General features: G+C 33.1%; 1 protein-coding gene across 1 annotated transcript; it reads left to right on the forward strand.

Moving 5' to 3' along the window:
• Positions 1–11,758: 11,758 nt before the first annotated feature.
• On the forward strand, positions 11,759–14,408 carry LOC145054081 (glycoprotein 3-alpha-L-fucosyltransferase A-like). The gene is made up of 7 exons (XM_079002210.1): positions 11,759–12,443; positions 12,612–12,775; positions 12,895–13,136; positions 13,233–13,337; positions 13,436–13,592; positions 13,672–13,899; positions 13,987–14,408. Exons 1-7 carry the CDS (start codon positions 11,973–11,975, stop codon positions 14,246–14,248), a joined length of 1,629 nt encoding a protein of 542 aa, XP_078858336.1. The 5' UTR covers positions 11,759–11,972; the 3' UTR covers positions 14,249–14,408.
• The last annotated feature ends 234 nt before the right edge of the window (positions 14,409–14,642 follow it).

Raw genomic sequence — 14,642 nt, forward strand, 5'->3', positions numbered from 1 at the left:
TATTCTGAGGGTATGAGAGAGATGTTTCCCTCACTTTTTGTGGGTCATACCACCATTTCCCTCACTTTCTTTTCCATCACCTAAAACCCAAGGAATAGGTGGGAAGCTCCCCTCACTATATTTTTTTATTTTTTTATAATATATATATATATATATATATATATATATATATATATATATATATATATATTATACTTATTTTGTAGGGAATTAAAAACCATAAATCTTAAAAAAGATAAAAAAAAAAAAGGAAAAAAAAACTATCCAATAGCATGAAGAGAGAGAGTGCGGCACCCCCTCCCCCCACCTCTTTCCGACGGGTTGCTTCCCTCACCCAAGGGATGGTGTTCTAGAGTGAAGGAAGTTTCCCTCACCCCTTTCCCGCTATGATATCGTCCGACCTTACAATTCTCATCATACAATATATGAAAACACATCTTTTACATCTCTCCAACCCATGCATTTTTTTTTATTTTTTACATTAAATATTTATTAATTAAAATTAAAAAAGAATTAGAAAATGTTGGAATGGAAATAGAGATTGTTGGAAAAGAATTGAAGTGAGTTGATGGTTATGAATGTTTTTTATTTAATAGTTCAATTAATAATTATTATTTTTCGAAAAAATAGTCACCGTAATAAAGAAAAAGAGATTTCAAGTGGTTTAGGTAAGCTCATTTTTTTCCGACTCCCTATTAAATATTTAAATATCAAGGACTTTGTCTCCGAAGGTGGGGACCCACTTATAAGTGGGCTCCATGCACCCAATTACTTTTATATTACATTGTGACTGTTTCAAACTATCTTTATTTTCTTCAAAAAAAAAAATCTCAAATTATCGCAGAACACTAGCAATATTTTGAGCATGCTAATGTTTGAATCATGAATATCCTGTGGAATTTCACTCATTAGGATAGCAAGGCCTATGATCGGGCTCTAAGGTATAGAGCCCATGGCGGTGTTTGTTATTTTTTTCCGTCAAACCAACATATGCAACTTATCTGGCTAAAACCAACCGTAGTTAATTGTTATATTACTTATAGTTATATATATACATGTATTTATAGATATTTGGTCTTGCCGAAGCCCGAAGGTCATTATTTCTAGTACAATTCTGTGACATCTTTCTCTCAGGAAAACATATAACAAAACATACAGAGAGTAAAATTTGAAATATGGAAAATCTGATTTTGTGTATAAGATCAAAATTATAAATTTCGAAAACCATAAATACACCATCCCAGAAAAACATCTCCGATTTTCAATAATATTCACTACACCGGTTTTTCTCTATACATATGACATTGTCTAGTTGAGGTTGTCAAAATTAATTGTTGGGGTTTTAGAACTTAGAAGAGTATAAATGTTCGTGTTTTGTGAAATATCTATAAAATTCTTTTCTAAAATATCTAATTTTGCTTTTACTTATCTTTATTCCATGATATAACGACATGGGAAAATGACTCTTGAGGGTAATTAACTTTTGCGTTTGTACTCATTTGGTCCCTTTTTTTTTGTATTTAATATACCATCGAATTTGTTGTTGGTGTTTACCATAGCCTTTTTGACCGGATTTTGACCTGTGATAGTCGGTCAAAGGGTTATGGTGAACACAAACAACAAGTTCAATGGTATATTGAGTACAAAAAAAAAGGAAAGGGACCAAATGAGAACAAACGCAACATTTGGTTACCCTCCTGATTCATTTTCCTTTTACTTATTTACAACAAATCCCACATCATCTCCTACTGATATTAATGACTTTATGAGATTCATTCTTGCTTCTCTTCAAAACATAACTCACGAAAGGACATTATTCATGCATGTACAACTTTGTAATGCACTTGAATATTTATTAGGGGAATCTTGACTAAGCAGGCGCATTTCATGACTATATTTACATTCGCAATCAAATGATTTATCGTATCATGGATTCTAGACAAGTCTACAAACGAGTGGAATCACAAGTGCTGTGATTTTTGAGTTTACTTAGCTTTAAGATCGAACTCATGGGGTAAGATACAACATCAATATGTACAATATCATGCTGCTTTTGTAGACACATCACCATAATATTATACATATTGATGTTGTATCTTATCCCATGAGTTCGATCTTAAAGCTAAGTAAACTCAAAAATCACAGCACTTGTGATTCCACTCGTTTGTAGACTTGTCTAGAATCCATGATACGATAAATTATTTGATTGGAAATGTAAATGTAGTCATGAAATGCTCCTGTTTAGTCAAGATTCCCCTAATAAATATTCAAGTGCATTACAAAGTTGTACATGTATGAATAATGTCCTTTCGTAGGTTATGTTTTGAAAAGAAGCAAGAATGAATCTCATAAAGTCATTAATATCAGTAGAAGATGATGTGAGATTTGTTATAAATGAGTAAAGGGAAAATGAATCAGGAGGGTAACCAACTGTTGCGTTTATTCTCATTTGGTCCCTTTCCTTTTTTTTTTTGTACTTAATATACCATCGAACTTGTTGTTTGTGTTCACCATAACCCTTTGACCGGCTATCACCGGTCAAAAGGGCTATTGTAAACACCAACAACAAGTTCGATGGTATATTGAATACAAAAAAAAGAAAAGGGACCAAATGAGTACAAACGCAAAAGTTAATTACCCTCAAGAGTCATTTTCCCTAACGACATCCATAATGTTGTACCTTAGTTTAATCATCTTATGGTATAATGGAATTTAACTTTACATTCCTAGACTCACTTTTCATCTGTTACATAATGATTCTTCAAGATATCATTTGTGAGTTGTAGCCCTAAAAAAGATAGAAAAAATGGGTTCCTCTGAAAGTACAGGAAGGTTAAATGGGACTGAGAGAAATGAGGAGGAGCAACCACAAGAATCCGGTGGAGGTTCCACTGGAGCTGGGACAATCACAATAGCTATAGCTGCTGGGGTTGCTGTAGTGTGGGCTGGGACAACCCCAGTAGCTATAGCTGCTGGAGTTGCTGCAGCGTGGGGCATTTCTACAATGCTTTTCAACAACAAAGACACAGATACAGAAACAGAAACAGAGACAGACACAGACACAGATACCAAAGAAAAAGATGAGGAGAGTAGAAAGAGGAGGATCAGCATTCATGGAATTGAACCTTCCTTGCCTAATCTACGCATCCGTACAAACTACACCGAAGAGGGGTCTAATAGATGGGATCAGCAGCACTCAGAGGCTAAGTCAACCAAAAAAATTAGTATTTGGTTCCCTCCTCCACCAGGTGTCTTCAAAATGAACACCGACGCTGGATTTCGTCCCACCAAAGACTTCCTTCAAAATGATGTTGTCAAGCAACCGAGTGCGTACGCAGGAATCCTCCGAGATGATTGTGGCGAATGCATTAAAGCTTTTCGTCATTTTTATATTGGTGTAACCGATTGTCTCGAAGCTGAGATCGTTGGAATTCTTAAGGGCTTGGAGCTTTTGGTTGAACTTGGTTTGAAAGGAGCTATTCTTGAAAGCGACAGTGATGAAGCTGTCCTTTGGGTCAAGGGAGAGAAAAAATCATATAAAAATCCAAAAGAAAGGATGAAGGGCTTGATCGACAGGTGCAGGAAACTCTGTCGCAAAAACAGTATAACTATCAATAATATTGACCGAAGTGCCAACAAATGTGCTGATAAGCTGGCTTCCTTAGCTTTAGGGGAACAATATCCGGATGTCCAAACCGATCTTCCTGGTGAAGTAAAGAAGCTTGTTAATGATGATAAAACAGCATACATTTCATGGTTGTGATCAGATGGTTAGACCTTATCTTTGCCGCTGCTAGCTACTGATGAGTTATGGCACCAATATGTACTTCTGTTTGATGTTGTACTTGTTTCATGTATGTTTAATTTGGTGTTTGTTTTGGCTATGGGTTTCTTAAAGTAGAAAAAAAAATGTTTTTTTTAAGTATTATAATACGAAGTATACTTTTAATTATAAATGATAAACTCTGCTTTATAAAAAGAGAACGCACACTTTAACTCATGTATCTTTCACCTCAATTTAAACATTTACTTTAAATAAAAAAGTGGTCAAAATATCTTTTGGAAAAAGTAAAAGAACAAAGCAAGAAAATAATTGCTTTATGTTAGTGGCGTTTAATTCAATGTGGAAATGCGTAATGCCAATATAAATAAATAAAGAGTAGGATGCTATATATCATGCACAAACAAGTGAAAGGACATTGCATTTACGTCCTCACATGAAACGAGATCTCTGGAATCACCATCTTTCATAAATATAGAGAGTTGTAGAAAAGATTATAAAAATTAAGTGTAGAGATGTTCAAACATGTGGAGTTTCATCTAAACCTTTGTATGGTGCCTACTGTTGTTAAAAAATATGTAATTTACTCCTGTTAAGAATATCAACAACGTACTTTATCTTTTAGCTGTAATACCAATACATTTTTATTTATTTATCCATAATAGCAATATACTTACATTGTCTTATTGATAAAAGCAACGTACTTACATTTTCTTTACAACTATCCACGAATGACCATATGAAGTTTTCCATCATGTTCACACCAAAGACCATGTCATGAACCTGTAAGAAATTCAATGTCCATTTCATTTAATATTATAAAAATATATTAACTTGACTTGTTGCTCCAATCTAATGGCTTCAAGATGTTCTTTAGTGTAATTAAGTAATGGGGTTCTTTTGCACGCTGTGGCAGTTTATTAATATAATATTTTTTTACTAAATAAATTAATAAAAGATGTTTGTATTAACCAAATAATTAAAAAACCTTAATTTTGTGACAAAAACTAATGTGTGAAACAATTTTTTTCAAAAGATAAAAACAAAGACGAGAAAATGGAAAATCTGATAAACCATATATAAAATTGAAGACGTAAGAAAGTTATAAACAAATACTAATTATTTTTTTTTACAAAATGAATTCATCAAAAACAAAATTATAAAAAATATACAAAGAAAAAAAGTTGTAAAACTAATTTCTAAAGAAGTTAAAAAAAATTGTAAAAAATGGTGGAAGAAATAAAAAAATAAGACCAAGTTTGTAAAAAAAAATAAAATAGAAAATGGAAAATATAACATATATAATACGGACAAACCTTCCATATTGTATCAAAGGTGTATTAGATTAGAGATATAATAGGTTTAAACCTACTCTATCTCCCATTTGTTTTATTCTATCTCGCAAATAGAATACAACTTAATTTGGTTATTTTAACAGTACTATATCCTCATACTATCTATGTACTCTAACCATTTATAATCTCATATGCTACAATTTTATATTAAAACTAACAATATTTTATCTCCAAAAATATTCTATAACAATATATTAACACCAAACATCAAACCTATCACAATGAAATACAAAATATGAAGAAGTACAAACATGACACACTAAATAAAAAATAAGTTCTTATTCTAGTACAAAGAGTATTCTCCAATAATTCTTCCATAAGGTCATCTTGGTATTCTCCCATTTAAGTTGTTGCACTGCTTTGAGCATGAAGAGAAAACACACTAGCGTGAAATAATAAAATAACATGGATGTATGAATAATAATAATAAAGATAGATAATAGCAATTTGTCTAGCTACCTTCTACAAGACAAGTTTATATTCTAAAAGTTCGTATTATATAAGAATGTGTTTGCATTCATTTCTATCATCTCAACTTTGAGCTCTCCATGTTTCACCTACTAATTACCCAACTAAATGTTACAAGGGAGCCATAACATGATAAGTGTTAAATGTTTGTTTGTTATTTTACTTACCTATAACAATACTAAAACATACTTTTCATGCCATCTCCCTTCACCTTTTAATATATATCAAGAAAGTTAATTGAATGAAACAAACAAAAATTTATTCTAAACTCAGGAACACGAAAGTAGTTATTCCTTTTCCTCCCCTCCTTTTTTTCTCTATATTTTCCTTTTCTTTCTTTTCCCTCCTTTACTAAACTCGGGAAGTAGGCAAAAGGCACCAACATGCAAAGAGGCTGAGCAGGGAAATATGTAACCTGCTCACAACTTAAAAAAAAGCAGTTAAGTGAACTGAACCGGTTGCTAGATGTGTAAAGAGTCACCGAGGAGTTTGAGAAGTTTATGGCAAAACATCAACATAAGAGTTTTGACTTTAATAAATTAATCAAGGTACCACCCATAAACAATGTAAGCCGATGAAAACTAAATATTATATTATTTGAAATAATAAAATTTGGAAAGAAAAACTAACTAAAAATACACATTTAAACATGTTTTTTTATTTTTTTTAAATTGAAATTACAAATCAATAATTTTTAACTACAAATATTTTTAAATATTCTGTTAAAAACTGAATATGAAAATTCTATTTAGACAAAATTTCACAATTAGTCCCTGTGGTTTACAGAATATCGCACTTTGAGGACTTCTTAAGAAAAAGTCACGTGACTAGTCCTTGTGGTTTGTAAAATTACATGAAAGGTCCTCCTACCGTTAAATCTAACTTTTCAGTCGTTAGATTTTAAGGAAAAAAACTATTTTGCCCTTGTACCAATATTGCAATACACTACAAACCTCAAGGACCATTCGTATAATTTTCTTAAGTATGAAATGAAACGTTAATGTTTTTTTTTTTTTTTTTTTTTTTTTTTTTAAGTTTATGTTTTTACAGTTTATATTTTTTTTACTTTGATATTTCAAAGTTAATATCGTTACCAACTTTATGTTTGCATTTATCATTATCATTATTTGACCTTTTGTTTTCTATTTTTTTTTGTAATTTTAATTATTCATTATTCTTTTATTGTTTTTATTTATTTTGATTCAAGTAATGAAAAAAAATAGAAAAATAAAAAACAAAAACTCAAACTCCAAATTCTAATATACTCTAAAATATTAATACATTTTACATTTTCATCTTTTCTTAGTTTTTTCGTATTTGTTTATAAATTTTTTTTGTATTATTTTTTAATTTTTTCATACTATTTTTTTAATTATTTCCTTTTTTTGTTGTTTCGTTTTATTTTTCTTCAACTTGATAACTTTTTTTTGACATTTTCCAAAAAATGTAAAATGTATGATATAGTAGAGTATATTACAATTTTGGTGTTTGAGTTTTTTTTTTTTTTTTTTTTTTTTTTTTTTTTTTTTTTAATAATTTTGGTTATTTATGGTTTTTGTAACTTTTTTTTTATTTTGATTCACGTAAATAAAATAGTTATATTTACAAATATAAATAAATAAATAAACATAACTTTTTTATTTACACAAATCAAAATAAAAAAAAAGTTACTAAAACCATAAATATCCAAAATTAATAGGAAAATGTGGAAACAACCAAAAAATATGAGAAGTGTAAAATGTATTCATATATTAGAGTATTTTACAACTTCGATGTTTGAGTTTTTGTTTTTTTTTTCTTTTCTGTTTTTCATTACTTGAATCAAAATAAATAAAAACAATAAAAAATAATAAGTAACTATATATATATATATATATATATATATATATATATATATATATATATATATATATATATATATATAACAAAAGGTGAAATAATTATAATGATAAATGCAAACATAAAGTTATTAACGATATTAACTATGAAATATCAAAGTAAAAAAAATATAATCCGTAAAAACATAAACTTAAAAAAAATAAAAAAAACATTAACGTTTCATTTCATAATTAAGAAATAAAGGGTTTTGATATTGTTTATCGAATATAAGTTTATTTACTTGAATCAAAATAAATAAAAACATTAAAAGATCATACATAACTAAAATTATAAAATAAAAATAGAAAACAAAATCTTAAAAAGATAAAAAAAAAAAAAATTTATCATGTTGTTGAATATATATATATATATATATATATATATATATATATATATATATATATATATATATATATATATATATATATATATATATATATATATATATAAAATTTCAAATTTATAAAATTACAGAAATGGTCCTTGAGGTTTGTAGTGTATTGCAATATTGGTACAAGGGCAGAATAGTCATTTTCCTTAAAATCTAACGGGTAAAAGTTAGATTTAATGGAAGGAGGGCCTTTCATATAATTTTACAAACCACAGGGACCAGTCGCGTGACTTTTTGCTAGGAAGTCCTCAAAGTGCGATATTATGTAAACCACATGGACCAATTGTGAAATTTTGTCTTCTATTTATTGTTTCTTGAAACTTTTTCTAAAAACAACTTTCCACCATCCTTATAATATATATATATATATATATATATATATATATATATATATATATATATATATATATATATATATATATATATAGTTTTGTAAGTTATTCATAATTTAGAAAATAAAAAATTTCATTTAAAAAAAAATTTAAAAGAATATTTAATGTTTCTAAAAAAATTACTTTTGTATTAATTTACAAAGACAAAATTGCAAGAATGGTCCTTATGGTATGTCCAAAATTGCTACTTTGGGCCAAACAAGTTTGAACTAGCAACAATAGTCCAAAAGTTTTCATTTTGCTGCGGTTTTGGTCCAAAACAGTCTAAAAAATCTTAAAATGACGGATTTGCCCTTTTCCATTTGTTTTTTTCTTTTCTTTTTATTATTTAATTATTTTCTAACTAAAAAAATAAAATAAATAAATAAATCAAATAAAATCTCTCTCTCTCTCTCTCTCTCTCTCTCTCTCTCTCCTTTGGATTTATCTATCAAGAACATCTTCATAAACTCCAGAACATCTTCTGACACACCACCGGTCGACCACCATTTGCCACCACAACAGCCTGCTACCACCGCTGTATGTCAGCTCCATCTCCACCAAATTTTTTTCTACCACTGCATATCCATCTAAAATTCATCCTAGAAACAATACCATACATAAAAACAAAACAAATTGTAACACCGTAAAAATTAAAACAATTTTTCACAGTTTCAAAACACATTTTTCATTCACAATTATTAATAAAATTTCATCGTATCATATCTCTGTTCCACAAAACATTTGCCAAGGTCGAAATACATAAAATTCCATGTGTATGTACGAATCATGTCGGCGCTTTCCCGCGATCGTCACTAGTACCTGAAACACATAACACATAACACTGTAAGCACAAATGCTTAGTGAGTTTCCCAAAATACCACTCTAACACATATTAGCCACTCGAGGCTATAACTCTGTTTGACCATCTGGTCAATGTGTCTCATTGGGACCCTCCAGTCCTAACTCTCTGTGGGCCCTTTGGCCCTAACTTTGTAGACCCAAAGGTCCTAACTCTATGGACCCACTGGTCCTAACTCTGTAAACTCTGAATCATGCATGTCACATATCACAATAATCATAACACATAAATAGCATGCAAATACACTGGCACCTAACTCTGAAATACACTGTCACATGCTCTGTTTACCACTCTAGGTAAAGTATAGTGAGAAGACTCACCTCTGGTAACTATGTAAATCTCTGACTCGGTAAACGCTGGTCTAGCCTCCGCCTAATCACATGGAATAAATACCCTATTTAATATAACTCTCAAAGGCTAGACTATGTCCTCTTATGACACTCTCAGAAGGGTAAATGACCATTGTACCCCTCTCATAACTCAAAAGGCCCCATTATAGACCATACCCTAAAAGTCAACCAAAAGTCAACTTTCCGGGTTACGCTGCGCGTACCAGATGTGTACGCTGAGCGTACTCGGCTGCCTCTCAGAATCGGGGAATGCCACCCAATACGTGGCGCGTACTGGGATTACGCCCGACGTACTCCCCTGCTTCATTCCTTTAGCTCTTGAGGTCTTAAACAGCTAAGACCCATGTCCAACTTCTAGATCTGACCACTTCTAAGTCTCTTAATCCATAAAGTTGATGACTTTAAGCCTTTGCATGGCTGAACAAGTCACCAACTCCCATAATATTCGATTCTCTAACTCTAGAAGGCTTATTACTCAAGCATGACCTCATATCAACAACCAAGATGGAAACTTTATGGATCTAAGCCACTAATACCACTGAAAAGGGACAGATCTCGGACCATGGAGCACCTTACACTCATAAAGTCTCCACCTTTGGGGTTTTAACCCTAGAAATGGCACATGCAACAACAACCAAAAGAAGAGGAAAGTTTTGAACTTTATACCTCTAAGTGTAGCCCCTTTCTCTGTAGATCTCAGATCCAAACTTGCACTTCAAGCTTTAGCCTCCAAAAGCTCCTTTACTTCTTCTTCACTAACTCACCAATGCATTATTAGCTCCAACAACACTCACACACTCACTAAGAACGATGGGAGGCTCTCTCTTAGGGTTTCACTCACTGATATGGAGGCTGAGAAATGAGCCTTAGCCCCCTTTAAATAGTGCACAAGTCAGAATAGGGTTTTGCACCATGGGCCGGGTATGACCGACGTAACTCTGGGTACGCCCAGCATACCTTGGCGGCTCCGCGTCCAAAATAAGCGCATGAGTACGCGCAGCGTACTCCTGAGTACGCCCAACGTACTCATTTGCCACATATTTCCTCTAAAGGGCTAAACTTGACAATAAGAGAAAAGAAGGAGGATTGAATAGCTATACCTGAATCTTGGGATGTTACACATATACACTCATAAACCATACACAAACACACTCATAACCCTACACCACCCAATGTCACCTTCAATCACCCAAGACCTCCCTTATTCCTCCATTATCACCATCCCTAACAACTAGAAATGTAAAAAGAAAGAGAGATAGAAATAGAGAGAGAGAGAGAGAGAGAGATAAAATAAGGGGTTGCCGTAGATTCAGAAAGTAGAAAATTGAGAGCTATCATCGAGTATAGAAGAATGAGAAGGAGGGTACGACTTTGGGTGACTGTGTTTGTCAAACGGATTCTGAGAATCAAAGGGGGGAGGGGTTCGATTTATAATTTGATACTACTGTTCAGTTCGTTGACGAAGAAAGAAGGCTGCCCACCACCACCTATGCAACCCCTCTCCGCCTCCCTCCGGTCGTGTAGCACCACCAAACATCTATCCCTTCACCTACCATCGCATCGTTCGTAAGCACCTCCTCCAAACACTATTCCTCCGCTACCTGATCTATTCTGATTCTTCATAAGTTGCTGTTACAGAGGTGTTTCGAGGAGCTTCACAAATTAGGGTTTCAACCGCCACCCTTCTAGTTTCCAGGGTTTTAGACGTCGTTTAGGGTTTCAGAAGAAAATATCACGACGAATAGATCTGGGTAACACCTTACATCGATGCTGGAAGTCAATCTTTGTCACTGCTTCTTTTTTTGCCCTTCCCCGATCTGTTGATACCCTTCGTTTCCTTCTTCGAGCTTCATCTCCATTCTCAATGCTCGATTTTTCTGGCGACGTTGTGTGGATTACCACCGGTGGTGATCAACGTATTGGTGATGAAGCGAGGGGGTGCAAAAGTCACCAACATTTGTGTTTAATGGATGTGGAACGATGATAGGCCACTGATCGAAGATGTGATGAGAGAGAGAGAGAGAGAGAGAGAGAGAAGAGAGAGAGAGATTTTATTTTATTTATTATTTTGATTTTTTTTAGTTATCAAATAATTAAATAACAAAAAGAAAAACAAAAAACAAATGGAAAAATGGCAAATCCGTTATTTTTAGATTTTTAGACTGTTTTAGACCAAAATCGCAACAAAATAAAAATTTTTGGACTATATTACTGCTAGTCCAAACCTATTTGATCCAAAGTAGCAATTTTGACAGGACATTCTTGCAATTTTGTCATTAAAAAAAAAAACATAGTTATATTTTTACACAATTATACGGGACATGATTGATTGAATTTATTGGTGTGACCCTCAAGAAAAGAGTGTAATCGAAATTCATGCCCAGATCATGATCGAACAAACATAAGATCTCCAAGTTTTAACTTGTTTACTTCATCAATTTTGGTGAATTGCCCCCTACTTAAACCCAGATTCAACACCAATCTATAAATCTTTATAGATTCATTGTTAAGAGAATATGGGTTCGCTAAACCCTAATCAAAGAGTATCAAGAGGCATGCAGGAAGATACTTATGGACCAAGTAGCAGTAACAGCACTAACACTTCAACATCATCATCTTCTCCGCCATCTACCAACGTACATAATTCAGATAATTCAAAGAAGAAATTGACCAACTTCTTGCCTCTGTTCTTAGCCCTAGTTTTCATAGCTGAGATCGGTTTCTTAGCCAGACTCGACTTAATTAAGAACCCTGACCTTGTCAACTCTTGGGCTGATTCGTTCCTCCAGTTCACAAACTCCTCTTTTTCCTCACTCTCCCTTGATCCCGTTGATGAGGTCGCCGTAGCAGATTTGTCTGCCGACGTGGTGGATGTTTCGCGTTCTGTTGGGGGAGAGAGCTGCGAGGAGTGGTTGGAGAGAGAAGACTCTGTAGTTTATTCTAGAGATTTTCGTAAAGAACCAGTACTTATCTCTGGTCGTGAGGAGGTTTGTATTTCTACTGTGATTAGCCTTATTTACGTGTTTCAACGATTACATGTATCATAGTTCTTCGATTGCATGTTTCCATTGTTGTTCCTTTTTGTACGATTCAAGTATGCGATCTTACTGTGATGACATGACATGAGTGATAATTCCAAAGGTGCTTTCATGAAGGATTGGAAGTCGTGCTCAGTTGGATGCAAGTTTAGCCTTCGGAAGAAGAAGAAGAAAGCCGATGCTTCATTTGGGTTACATCAAGAGGAAGGGACTGCTTCTATTCTTCTGTCAATGGAGTCATCTCACTACTTCCCTCGGAATGAGATCTCTAAGGCACGAGGGTAGGTAAGAACACTCTGAGATAAGCCCATCAAAAACTCGGATTACAAAGATGCATGATTCATTTCTTACTTTTAATTAACAAAAATTGAAACTGTAACAATGTATCATGATGTTTCAGGGCAGGATATGACATAATTATGACCACGAGTCTCTCCTCAGATGTCCCTGTTGGCTACTTTTCTTGGGCAGAATATGATATAATGGCTCCTGTTCAACCAAAAACCGAAAAAGCATTGGCAGCTGCATTCATTTCAAATTGTGCTTCTCGCAACTTTCGCTTACAAGCCCTAAAAGGGCTTGAAAAGTCAAATATCAAGATTGATTCTTATGGTAGTTGTCATGGAAATCATAATGGAAATGGTAAGTCTGTCAAGTTTTTTGGTTTAAAGATTAATTTTTGGTCTTTATTTGATTTGTAAACCATTTCATGGCCATTTGTTCTAATTGTGTTTTTAGTGGAAAAGGTTGAAACTCTTAAGCGTTACAAATTCAGCTTAGCTTTTGAGAACTCCAATGAGGAAGACTATGTCACTGAAAAATTCTTCCAGTCACTTGTTGCAGGTATAATATGTCTTTTGGAGTACTTCTTGCATTTAACCTTTCTTTTTTTATTGCTTATTGATTGAAGTTGAAGCAACATGGAGTTATTTTTTTTATAGGAACGATTCCTGTTGTTGTTGGTGCTCCAAACATTCAAGATTTTGCTCCTTCACCTAATTCAGTTTTACATATTAAGAAACTAACAGATGTTACGTTGGTTGCTAAAACCATGAAACAGCTTTCACAGAATCTCACTGCCTATAATGAATCATTAAGGCAAGTTTCTTTTGTTTTTTTGTGTTTTTTTTCTTTCTACCTTCTTGATAACAAAATAAAAAGGTCTAAATTCTTACAGATGGAAATATGATGGCCCTTCTGATTCTTTCAAGGCCCTTCTGGATATGGCTGCAGTTCATTCTTCATGTCGTTTATGCATTTTGGTTGCAACTAGAATCCATGAGAGAGAAGAAAAAAGCCCCAAATTCCCAAAAAGACCTTGCAAGTGTACAAGGGGCTTAGAAACTGTATATCATGTTTATGTAAGAGAGAGAGGGAGGTTCGAGATGCAGTCTATTTTCTTAAGGTAATATTTTCTTCCAAAAAATTAAAGTTGGCCCAATTGTGATATACTTGAGGGGTAAAAATGTCCAAACACTATTTAATTTTACAGGTCTGGGAATTTGACGATAGAGGCGTTAGAATCTGGTGTTTTATCGAAGTTTGAGTCTACAGAACATGAAAGCATTTGGAGGAAGGAAAGGCCCGAAGGGATAAGAGGTAATGAAAAGGAGTTGAAAATTTACAGAATATACCCAGTTGGCATGACTCAGAGGCAAGCTTTATATGCATTTAGTTTTAAAGGTAACAAAAATTTATTTACAAGTCACATTATGAGCAATCCATGTGCAAAATTTGAGGTTGTTTTTGTGTAGTTGATTTTGATTGGAAGCCTTGAGTTGGTTTATGGGTTGAAATATTTTAAACAAAATCAATCCATGTGCAAAAGTTTGGTTTACAGTGTTTAGTTTTAAGTTTTAACATAATGAAAATGAAACATATCGACCCTGTATTGATACCGGGTTGACCCATTTATTTGTTTTTCTCCAGCAAAACCTGTATTTAAATTTTAGGATAAACTACACGAATGGTCCCTGTGGTTTTGGGTAGTTTGTACGGTTGGTCCCTAACTTTTTTTTTTAAACTCTGACGGTTCCTATAATATATTTCGGTGAGAATAGATAGCGCCAACGATTCTATGGGGAGATGCAGGGAACACGGGGGGTTAGGGAGGGATAAAGGGAAGATGTAGAAGTGTGTTTGATTAAT

The sequence above is a fragment of the Lactuca serriola genome, chromosome 5, assembly GCF_051521515.1.
Source record: "Lactuca serriola cultivar US96UC23 chromosome 5, Lser_US96UC23_V15, whole genome shotgun sequence".
Lineage (NCBI taxonomy): Eukaryota > Viridiplantae > Streptophyta > Magnoliopsida > Asterales > Asteraceae > Lactuca > Lactuca serriola.

What these genes read in the sequence shown, in the direction of transcription:
- LOC145054081 (XM_079002210.1), top strand. Translation starts at nt 11,973, where the DNA reads ATGGGTTCGCTAAACCCTAATCAAAGAGTATCAAGAGGCATGCAGGAA. An exon ending in GAGATCTCTAAGGCACGAGG is followed by an intron (nt 12,776 to 12,894) that starts GTAGGTAAGAAC and finishes ATGATGTTTCAG; the next exon opens with GGCAGGATATGACATAATTA. An exon ending in CTTCCAGTCACTTGTTGCAG is followed by an intron (nt 13,338 to 13,435) that starts GTATAATATGTC and finishes TTTTTTTTATAG; the next exon opens with GAACGATTCCTGTTGTTGTT.